This window comes from Trachurus trachurus (genome assembly GCF_905171665.1).
Source record: "Trachurus trachurus genome assembly, chromosome: 14".
NCBI classification, from domain to species: Eukaryota; Metazoa; Chordata; class Actinopteri; order Carangiformes; family Carangidae; genus Trachurus; species Trachurus trachurus.
The window spans coordinates 13121889-13134138 of record NC_139903.1 but is presented as its reverse complement, the minus strand read 5'-3'; the positions used below and the strand labels follow the sequence as shown (position 1 = coordinate 13134138).

Below are 12250 nucleotides of genomic sequence, written 5' to 3'. Positions count from 1 at the left end.
TGTGATGGTGGAATACTTTCCAAGTGAGACTCTCCATGTTGTTTGGATGCAGGAGGAGGTGGATCAAGAACCCGAGGAACTTCTTGATATTGATTAACAAATGTGCACAGCAAATATTATCTATTGTACAATACAGGAATATAACTACATAAGTATGCAAAATCATCATGCATATTGTGTTATGCATACTACTTTTTAATTGCACATCCTTACTGCTGACTTTTTTCCCAACCTTAATTTTAGCACCAACGAAAAAAATCTTTTTTTTGTTCAAGATATTGTAATATACTTGGGAATGTATGACATTTTGCATTAAGTTGGTTTTCCGTTTTGGGAGTGTGGGGCTTGTCTCCCCCCTGGACCACTCAAACAAAGTGTCCACCGGCTGGAGACGTGGCAGAGCCTCCGGTCATATGATTTTTACTTCGCACATGAACCCCACCCCGTTACTGCCCAACCCCTGGATATAAGATTTCTTATTCATACAGCGTGTCCCGTTATTCCGGCTGAAATGCCCGTTTAAAAAAAACAAAAAAACAAACACTCATCTGCTCCTAAGTGTTTAAAAAAAAAAAAAAAAAAAAAGTCCTGCCTGCACAACAACATCCATTCCCTGCATGTCTCGGGTGTAAAAGACTGGACCTGGATTTAGTGGCGGTGACCACCCAAAACAGTGCCATTTTTAGACGTTTACTGCTGACGTTTACAGAGGCTTCAAATAGCTTCCGTTTTACACTGGTAGTGATTGGGCTGCTGCTCTCTACTTACCCACTGAGCTAACACAGTGGCTGAGCAAGTCCGACCGACACTCTACACTTCAATGGAGGAACAGCCCAAAGATCGGGCACAAGACAGACAATATCACCACCAACAACAACAACAACACCACCACCACCACCACGGAGAGGACAGAAACTCTATCCAACATACAACTTGTATAAAAAAAAATGATCAGAGCCACTTCCAGCGCCAGCATCAGGAAACGCAGACGAAGAAAACAGGTTGGGCCATCCGGGGGAAAAAGTTAGCTAACCACTCTGCTAGCCTTACTCAGCTAATGTCAACGAGCAGCACACCAGCTAGCTTCTTTTTTCTTTTTCTTTTTTGCTAACTAATATGAGCACAATGGTGATTTATATAGGGGAGGGGGGGTCATAGCCTGTTAATTCATTACTATGCGTTGTCTTGTTGGCCGTGATAGATTTAGAAGAAACGTTACAACTGGTTTATAATCATGATAAAGCTTAGTGGTCACTGTCGGACGAAGAGAAACCAACCGTCAAGTTAGCTTGGTTAGCTCGTCGGCTAGCTGACGTTGCGTGACAGTTGTCGCTGCTGCTCCTGCTGCTGCTGCTGCTGCTAGTGGAGGTGGTTTGACATATCGGGGATTGACCTTGTCTGTCGGTTTCACCACCACCCTTTTTTCTTTCTTTCCTTTTTTTTTTTTTGCAAACGTAACTACATCGTTTGAAAAAAAAAATCCCGCTGGGGCTCCGTGTGTGTGTGTGTGTTGTTGTAAAACGTATTACCTGTTTAATGCACATGGTGCACATTGGTCTCCAGCAGCAGCAGCAGTAGCAGTCAAAGCTTTCTCCTGGTCATTATTACAGCATTGCCTGCCTGCCTGTGTCCAGTTTAGGAAATCGAGCCGGCTCCACTGGAATGTTCCGAGCTGCCATTTCCTGTCGGCCATGTTAGAATATCACTTCTAGCTAATGCTATTATCTGCTACTGGCTTGTAAGGGTTGGTTTTTTTTAAATGTCAAACCATGGTGCTTTGATGTGCTGCTGGCATGTCATGGTTGTAGCATGTCGTCCTCGCTGGTTTCATGTCGGCTATCTCGAGTCATAACTTAGTACTGGCACTAGTAGGGCGTGATAATGCAGAGCGAGCCGAGCCGGGCCAGGCCGAGCCGCTGGGTAGTTGACATTAGCTTACCGCTAGCTATCTCTATCTCTGACAGCAGGCCTGTTGCATGTTGACCAGTAAACGTGAAGCCACGCAGCGCCTTAATTTTGACCACTTTGCACGGGCATGTTTTTTCCCTGCTGCTCAACACACGTTACATCGTTTTTGCTCGCAAGCGTTACAACATATTCGCGCTGCTAACAAGCGAGAAACTACCTCTGCTCTGTGTATTAAAACGAGGCTGCATGCAGAGGCTTGTGTGTGTGAGCTGTGGCCCACAGACATGAGGGGCAGCAACACTAAATGGGAAAATCCCACGTTGACACAGCAGTTCCCATGACTGTGTGCAATGCACAGATCTATTTATGGTTCACTGTCAGTCAAAATGTATTTATAAATGCGGCTCTGAGGTCTCTTTTTTCACACCTGGCAACAACTGGTCTTTGATGTCATATCAGGTATTCTCAAGAAAGCTAATCAACTAACCGCCCTCTTTACAGTTGGCAGTTATTATAATAAAACACAGCACATCTCCATGACTTGCTCTTCCTAACTCATACCTTCATAACTTTGAGTTACACCGGTACATTTTAAGGCAACATTTTATGCATTAGCTGACAATGGAGTATTTTATTCTCTTGTCTGACAGTGAAAATATCCTTGTCTCTCTCTCACATGTGATTGTTTCTGAACCACACTGATAACTTTTAAGTCCTCAGGGGGAAAAAAAACAAACTGTGACCAATGATTGAAATTATATCAATCTTAGACTGCATGTTTCTGGTTTGCGTAACGACTAGTTATTGTAAAAAGTGAAAAACATGTGAATAATTAACACTTACTTGATTACTTTTTTGATATGACTTGCACATGTGCTAGGCATCAAACATTCCTCAGGTCTTGTGACTCCTAGGTCCTTTACGGCTCATTATTGCATTATAACTATTTAATCAGACGGTGGGTGCAGTACAGTACAAAGTAATTTAATAAAAATCCTTCCATACATTTTAGTTAAGTGAGAAAGGGAAAATTATAGCTTTTTTTTTGGTTATTTCAAGCTGTTTTAAGTTTAAAAGAAAGGTTGCGATGTTCTGTCATGTAAGTATACACTAATTTTGTTTCCCATTGCAGGCAATAAAAAAGTAAGCATCAGTGACGAGGAGGGGGAGAAGAATACACATCTGTCTGATACTGTTGGTATGTCGCATCCCCCCAACAGCAATGGTAACCGACACACAAGCAACACAAATGTGAAGCAGAAGTCAACACAAAAGCTGTACCCGACTGTTCCAAAAGTGAGCAGCAAAGGATTGGACCATAAGAAGAATATGGACCTTAAGAATGACAAGGAAAAGGCCCTGGATTTGAATCATCATGAGGGCCAACCTATGGATAAGAAAGACTCTGTGTTGCTTCAAAATGGCGTTGTAAACTGTGGCTTAATTACAAATGGCTATTCTAGCAAGGACAATGATGGAAGCGGTTCTGAAGGTGGATATACTACTCCGAAGAAACGCAAAGCCAGATGTAACAATGCCAAGAACGCTGATAATGTGATGAGAGACAAGGAGAAAGACATGCAGCAGGGTAACACTACACAGGAGCCTGGGGCTTTTAATCTTGAGGCAACTGAAAAGGGGGTGACTTCCAGACTCGATGGCTTTAGAGCCACCCATAAAGTAGAAGCTCAGTCAGCAGCTAGACGGGCTGTTGCGTCAGAGGCTACAATGGGTGAATCTCAGAGGAAAAGCTCTGATGGCAAAACAGTTGGCACCTTTGGTAAAAAGACTGAGGAAAGGCACAAAGCCAAGCTTTCCTCACCTTCAAAAGAGGACTCCTGGACTTTATTCAAGCCCCCTCCAGTATTTCCTGTGGACAATAGCAGTGCTAAAATTGTTCCCAAGATCAGTTATGCAAGTAAAGTAAAAGAGAACCTCAACAAAGTAGCTCAAGGTGGAGGAGAGGCACTGCCTCCTCCTGTTAGACTGTCACAGGTCCCTATGTCTGCTATGAAAACTATCACCTCAGCTAGCTTTACTAATGGTCCTGTTTCTGGAAATGGAAACGGCTGCCCATCAGTGGGTACCTTCTTTGCTCCTGCTGCTAGTAATATTCCACCAGCCCCGTCTATCCCAAGTGGCGAGAATGTAGCATCTCCTTTGGAAAGTAACTGTAGCTCTACAACCAGTCCTGTAGATGGAGAAGCATATGAGCTTAGGAAGTGTACTCTCTTAATTTACCCTTTAAATATGCAACCTGTGCTCCCTAGTGCTCGTCACCTTGACCCACCGGCTGCTCAGACAAATCAGAAAGCCTTGGGAGACATCTTCCAGAATCAGTGGGGGCTTTCCTTCATCAATGAGCCCAACTTGGGGCCGGACGGAGGAAGTGGGCAGGTGCCTGCAGAGGACAAAACTACTGTGGTCACACCTCAAAGCAAGTGTCAGGATGCTGCGGCCAAGGCTGCCCAGCCCTGCTTTGATGTTAGCCCGTCGTTCTTAGAGCCTGGCACTTTGGCTCAAGACCCTGAGAAAAGGACTTGTGCCCCTTGTAATGCGTCTAATGCTTGTTCTCCTGCTTGTGTGATGAGTGAGGAGGAGAACAAGCTGCAGCCATGTGGCCAGGAAAAGACAAAAGTTGAGGCCAAGGCTGCAGGTTCTGCTTCGCCGGCCCCCAGTAAAGACAACGGTGCTAAGCCTGCACAGGGCCAGCTAACCACTTTGCTGTTTGGCTCATCTAAAGACTCGAAAGACATTGGCAGAAGGTGTAGCTGGGGGTCCTTTGACATTAAAGCTGCTGTCACTTATCACACTAAAGGTAACTTTAACTTTGTCTTACTATTAAAAGTTATAATCTCTGTGTTTCATTCAAACTGTCACATTTGTCGGTAGTAATGGCAAGAAACATGTAGTCAGAAATGCAACAGAAGAACAACCTTTTAGTGACGAGGTTAGTCAATCATTACAGCTGCAGTCTGTCAGTCATGCTGAGCAAAGCACAAGTTGGTTTGTCACATGCCAGCAGAAGACTGTGACAGGAGTTGGTTACCTTTGAGGGTGTGAAGTCTGTTACTCAAACAGTTCATTGTGACAGTCACCTTTTATTGTTGTGGTTTTTTTTGGTCATTATTCAGTATTTAGTGATTTTTCTCAAGCAGTCACAGTTCATCAACATAACACAGGAACAGCCAATCGCTCGCCTCCCCCAACCTGAACATGACCCATGAACAGTCATGCATTAGTGTTAACCTTGATGATAAATATATTACACTTTTTGTGAGTGCTCCACAATAACAGCCACCCAGTATTTCAGCAGCTGACTGCTTTTAATGTGAAACATTAGGAATGCATTAGCACGAGCTATTAGTATTTACAGCTCTGATTTGACAGTTGGACAGTAAAAAGGATTTCACCATTAATGTAAATACATTAAATATTGCAGGAAAAATGTAGCAGTATCAAAAAGGTTTATTTTTACATGGAAATCTTATGGACTATAACTTTAACCCCCTATGGCTCAGTTGATTTACAGAAAAGAGTACATTCAGAAATTACGTGAAAATACAGTGTTTCCCATTTGGGATGGATCAGTATCGGGAAATGATTGTTTGTGACCAATTAATGCAGATGTTGAAATAACGTGCCTTTTGTTTTTCTTCACAGAAATGGAATACATTTTCAACTTACAAAAACAAGGTAATAAAACTTGTTTTTACTTTTCTTTTCATCCATCTTTAGAAATGTCAACAGCTAATTTTTGTCAACAAAAACTTAATCCAGATGTGGCCTATCATTATTTAAAATTGAACACTTTTTCTAGCATTAAGGTGGTGGTCACTAACAATCACTATGTTATGCTTAGTCATAAAGGTTGTATGCAGGTCGACAGCCTGATAACCCTGTGCCTATTGCAGAATCATACTGTTTTATGTGGTTACAATTGAATTAGCATTTGTGTTTACTGTATAAATGATTGACTTAAGTTCATTAACATTGGTAACCTGTTTAAAGACAACCTGAACATCTTGTTATACACTATTAGGTACATGGACAAATTGTGTTAATGACTTTGACATGCCTCTGGAGCAGTGTGGGAAAGTGAGCCTCGCCTCAGAGAACATAAAAACAGCTGTGGACAAATTTAGGTGATAAATGGGGAACGCTGGCAGATATACCAGGTCATTCCACAGAGTGTCATGCATCTCTGTAACGTACAGGCAGAAAATGACAACAGCGTTGATCTGAGATTAGCAAAGACTATAGTGTAGAATATGGCCCTGCTTCTCTGATGCACGTATGTGGTTGATGTGAGCGTGTACTGTGGAAGAAACATAGATTGTACTTCCATTTTTTTGCTTGCCCCAGACTCTGTCTCCTTAAAATTGATCAATTTTGTCACAGTTGAGCTGGATGTTGACAGCTTTTGTTTTTCAAGTTTTATTTTTTCTGTCCCTGCTCCTCCCCTAAAGTTCTCTAGCGCTCCTTTAAAACAGCTGCTCTCGACAACAGACAGCTGTATAAGGTTCAGTAAATCCCGGAAAGGACACATTATTTTTATTATTAGGCAGAAAATTGAGGCGACCCAGTCTGTGACACTGACATGCTGCTGAGTGTGACACGCTGCTGGTGAATGGTCCTCAAAACTATCAACACGAACACGAGTTGGATGATATTTTACATTTGGTTGGCTGAAGCCAGTGTTTTGTTTTTGTGTTGAACAGTAAGTTTCTGGGATAACAAGAGAAAGCAAAAAAGTTTTCCTAAATACTAGAAAAAATGTGATGAAATTGATAAATTCACTCATTGTCACTAACCAAACCTTTTGCTTACTGTCTTTTCTTCTCCTCTAGATCCAAAAAGAGTAGTGGTTTATGATGAAACCAAGGATGGACCTGATCAGTGAGGTAGATGGTCTACAGTACTTACCTTCTTCTCTTCTGGGTGCTGCAGTTATCTACCTTGGAAATCATAAATCCTGTTGGATAGATAAAGTGACAACTGTGAAAACATTGATAGTTTAGCATGACAGATTTTCCTTGGAGTCTCAAGTGGAATAACAGACTTCTTTGGGGGCATCAGACAAACACACAACCACACATACACACCCACCCACACACACACTCTGGAGGGACGTTAAAGGAGCTGATCGGTGCCTCTCCAACATGATGAATGGACACTTTAAGCTGTTTGTCTCATGGCTCTTTGAGGATGATGTTCGGGAGTTCAACAAAGGAAGGTGTCAAGGACTGCGCCTCCCTAAGCCTTTATCCTGTTGAACTGCGGCAGCCGTCAGTCTGACTATGGGATGCCTCAGTCATCGTCGTTCTTCACGCATTCAAATGAGTTCATTGTAGATACGTTAGACGTTATACATACACATCTGTGTGCAAGCTTGAATTCATCGTGAGCGAAAAGGAGAACACACTTTGCAAAAGAATGCCTTGAAGTCGTGGAATAAAGATCTTTGGAGTCCTGTTAAACTGCAAGTTAAGCGGAAGCTCATAGGTGAGGCCCCATCCAGGAAGGGAGAACCTTGTCTTAAAATCCTTTATGGGAAATCACAGCCCAGAAATGAAATGCTTGCTTTTTCTTTTGATACTGTTTCGTCTGACCTAACATGAGTGTTATCTGCACTGCAGTGTGACCCCAGAGCACAGGTACAGAAGTGCCCAATTTGAGGGAAAGTGTTGCCCCCTTCATCATTTCATTGTCTATTGCAGGTTTTTGCTAAAGATTTCAAAATCAGGTCTCCGTTGCAAACAAAACCTTTTCATCTTTGAGCTTTTCATACATTTCATGTAGATCGTCTTCAGGTCAGTGCACACCGTTCTTGAATTCAGATTCATATACCTACTGATATATGAAGTCGGACTTTAGGGATAAACTGAGTGACAAACTGTAAAGTAAGAGACATTTCTTCCAGTAAGGTCTTCTGTGTTTTGTGCTGTTTGTTCAGCAGCAAGACTCAGGACGTCCATACAGATTATTTTGCCTGCATTTCTGTCTTGTTCTACTCCTCTTGTCAAAGGAACATGTGTTGCATTTTATGACTTAAGATTCTTTTCTTCTTTTTCTTTTTTTTTTCCCTCAGCGTTGTGTCCTTACTTTTCAATCTTATGGCATTGTATTTCTTGCATGTTTACTGGTGGAAATGAATGAGTCAGAGGTCACTGTTCATCGCCACACAAAGATTACAGTAACACAACAACCATTGCAATACTAATCTAGGTCCCCCGCCCCCCCCTGACTAGCCACTCTGTCAAACTATGTTGAAATGTGAAGATGAGTACTATTATGTTTTACTGTGGATAACCTTTTGCAAACCAGTGTGCAATAACACCATGTGATCCATACAAAGTGTGAAATGGGTTATATGGCACTACAAATCATCACCCAGATTCTGGTGTGGCCTGCAGTTTGTTTGTTTGTTTGTTCAAAATGTTTAAGGTGCATTTTCAGTTTGTTGCACGAGTGAATTTTTTTTTTTTTTTTTTTTTTTCTTTTTACAAAAGAGCTCATGTTGAAAAATCTAATTAAGTCCACGGAGCCCAAATTTGCTAACTGCTAACTGGCCAGCTGTGACATCACGTTCATCACCATCTCCAAATCAGGATTAGTTTATTCAACGTAACAAAGGAACTGTCCAGGTTTCTTTGCTCTAGAAGATATGATTTGGTTAATGTGTGGATTAATAGCACTTTATGTAAACTAATTGCTTTTATCTTTTAATTACTAGAGAGATCTATATGTACTGACAAGAAATACTCCTTGAAAGAATGGCTTTGGGCTGTTACTTTTCAGAAAAAAAAATAAGTTGATAAATACAGAATTATTAAATGTAACTCAGGTAGTGTTGATAAAGCCATGACTATGTTAAATATTGTTTTTGCCAAATGGCCCCTGTCATGTAATGTTCTTCAAAATTGGAAATGTTGAATTGGAGTCCTCTTATTATATAGAGTCTCATATGATGTTATGACAAAACACCAAATAATTACTTTTTTTGAGGAAAAAACGCTCATGCAAGGTGCTGTCATTGATCATCATGGGCTCTAAAAAAAAAAAAAAGTTTATTTCCCCTTCCCAAAAAAAAAAAAAAAGCAAAAAAACAAACATACAAAAAACACATTGCTCCATGCGCTGTTTTAAATGTATACTAGACTGTAATCTTGCAATCTTTGGTGGTTCATTTTCTTCCTCATGTGTTCATAGTGAAGCACCTCTCGATTTTATTATTGCTGAACATCAGTGGTGTTTTTATGGGGTAGCCACAATCTGGGAATAAGCTTTCAAGTACACTTCTTTCCACTGTGTCCTGATTAGGCTGCGCTCGCTGCAGCTTGTACCTGTGTGCAGAGAGAGAGGGAGTCGTCGTAACTGCGGCCGTGCGTTTTTTCTACAAGTTGACATTTAACTTCCACATCTAATCACCCTCAGCTCTCTGGTATTTAAATGCTTTGTTTTTTTGGTTCCACTGTATAACGCATGATGGATGAGTGTATTATCAGATGTTGCCCTCTGAATAAGGACAAATGTGTCAGATCTGGTTGATGAGGACGCAAGGGTATTTGAGGAGATAGTTCCCATTAGCATTTGGACTTTTATGTTTTTTCCTGTGCTTGGTGGAAATTGACATTTAATCTGGCATAAAGTTGCACAAAAGCCGCAATTTAATTTCTTCTGATTACCTATAATCCATATACAAAGTGAATATAATCAGGTTTACCATACAGTTGATGCCAAATTGTTCAGGCTAAAAGCATTATCAGTGGACTGTGATGCATCTGTAGGCTTCTAAATGTAAAACAGGGTGATCAAAATGAGTCGTATGTGATGTTACTGTAGTCTTATGATGAATACCTTTTTGATTTTTAAAATAATTTTGTTGTTTTTCAAGAGGATGGTCCTGATACAGGGAAATCAGAGAATCCCCCGTCCTCCCACCCCAAGGCTCCTCCTTTACAAGCACTTAAAACAGCAAAAAGGCTATATGAATATGCATTTGTAAAGATAGAACTATTAGCATTGTAGCCTGCAAACCAAAAACAGGTTTTTGAAGCTGAGTAGATGTTTTAATCAGCGACAGGGGGAGGGGGCTGAGTGACTGACTGTTGGTGTGTGGACAAAGAAAAGCCTGGTCATGTGGAGTTTATACTCTTCACCCCCTCAGGATGTGCAATCACCTCAAGGATGCTGAAGCAGGCTTCCATGTTGAGTGGCAAGTTTGGCCTCTTTTTCTTTTTTTCTTTTTCTTTTTTGTGGGTGTGTGCATAGTGAGTTCTTCCTATTATATGCAAGTTCCTCATATATTTTGACCCCCCTGCCCTCTGCCCCCAGCCCCAATCCTCCCCTCTCCTGTTGTTTCATGTTCAGGTGCCTGTGTGGAAAAGAAAAAAAAAAGAAAGAAAAAAAAAAAAAAACTTTTACAGCAATTTTGATTGTTTAAAATCTGCTTCCAGCATATATCCGTGCCATTTTTTTTTCTTTTTGTAACATTTGCAATGCTGTTTAAGTTTGTCTCACAGCTAATCCTAATTTCTTCTTCTAAGTGACATGGCTGAAAGCGATGAGCGTTTTGTGTTTTTTTTTTTTGTAGGTTTTGAAATTTTCATGGCTTGTGTTCAGAACTATGTGACCTAAAGCCAAAATCAGTTTGAATGGGACGGATGACAGCCGCTCGCTGGCCTATACTCATGCCAGTCCATTGTCAAGTTCATGTCTGAAGTAGCACATAATTAATTTGAATTGATTTAACAAATTAATGTTTTAACATATGTTTAAAAAAAAACGTTTTATTTTTGAGTTATAACCTAATTTATCCATAGATGCACAAGTAGGATGAGTCTAAAAGGAATAAATGATACAGAAAATCATGATGTCTCATTTTTGATGAGTTGTAGATGTTTAGTTATTGATTAAGGCTGATGTAGACCTATTTTTCCCCAATAGCACCAGTGTTAATATATTTGAAGTTACTCTTTTCCAGCAGATTTTATACAAATTACTTTAATGCATTTCTTCGGATAGTTGTGATGGAGTGATGAGCATTGAAATACACTGCATCCCAGAGTTCCTCTTAATATATTTTTTATTTGTCGTGGTGTTGTTGATCATGTTGTGAGGGGGGAGAGTGAGGTATTAACGTGCAGTTCAACAACTCTGAATCTGCTTTTCGCCAAAGGTACACTACTCAGATATTCAGCTACTGAATGGCAAACGCACAGACGGGCGGGGGTTGGGGTGGGGTGGGGGGACGTTGTTGATGATGTCATAACCAGCTTCCTGACATCGCGCTGGGTTCGGAAGAGTCTTTAGTGAAGAGAAGTCACTACTGTAGCAGCTGAATGTCACCTAGAGCGTGGTGTTATACGGTGTAAGAGAGGAGAAATCTAAAAAGATAAAAACAAATACCGAAAGTGCTGCTTCTTCATCCAGTAATCAGTCGTCTGTAATGGGAAATGCTGGACTTGGTGTTTGTGCTCGACTTAAAAAAAAAAAAAAAAAAAAAAAACCTAACTAAAAAACAAACTGTCCCTCCTTTAAACTGTCATTGCCTCTTGTGGAAAACGTTTTAATTTAGGGGGCTTTTTATTTGTTGTTGTGTTCAATGACACCCGAGAGGTACAGTGTTCGTAATTCTACACACGGGGAGAAAACTTGGGCAACATGTCTTTAGAGAGAGGAGATAATGTGCCGAGTCATCTTTTTGTTTTGTTTCTGTCATCTCAAATGGCTGTTGTGAGTTTTATTTTATTTTATTTTTTAAAGTCTGCTCCTCCTTTAATCACTTTTACACCTCTTTACCCCCCCCTAAAATAAGAGGCAATAGCATTTGTTTTCTCAGATGTCTTACAGGTTGACTTTTTAAGTGAGCAGTCTGATTATTTAATTTTTTTTGTTTTGAATTTAACAGAAGTGTCACATTACAATGTTCTTTTTTTTAAGCATGATAATAACCCTCAAATTCCAAACAATGTAATAGAGTCAATAAAAAAAAGAAGAAAACTCCAGTGTTCACAATTTTAGTTTCCATTAAAATGTCAAATTTTCATGAAGAACTTGTGTGTGTGTGTTTTCATTGTGTGTGTTACATGGAAAACTAACTTGGTTTGTTTACTATGACATAACATCTTGTTCTCTAGTAGGAATAAATCAGAGAACTTTAAAATAACTTACATTTTCATTTTTACCTGGTGTTAAATGAGAATGTGACACTTTATTAATTGAAACTGAAAATATTCATACTACACATTAGTTGCACTTAACTATATAACCCAGTATATTCCCTATAAAGCACTCTTAAACAGACTGTTATAATGCTGTACACCCGAGCCTGTGTGGA

The 12250-nt window shown here is 40.3% G+C and overlaps 1 protein-coding gene across 1 annotated transcript; it reads left to right on the top strand.

Moving 5' to 3' along the window:
- Positions 1 to 781: 781 nt before the first annotated feature.
- On the top strand, positions 782 to 11966 carry nufip2 (nuclear FMR1 interacting protein 2). Its single transcript, XM_083987216.1, has 4 exons — positions 782 to 1001; positions 3041 to 4726; positions 5572 to 5604; positions 6759 to 11966. Exons 1-4 carry the CDS (start codon positions 821 to 823, stop codon positions 6809 to 6811), a joined length of 1953 nt encoding a protein of 650 aa, XP_083843342.1. The 5' UTR covers positions 782 to 820; the 3' UTR covers positions 6812 to 11966.
- Positions 11967 to 12250: the final 284 nt, after the last annotated feature.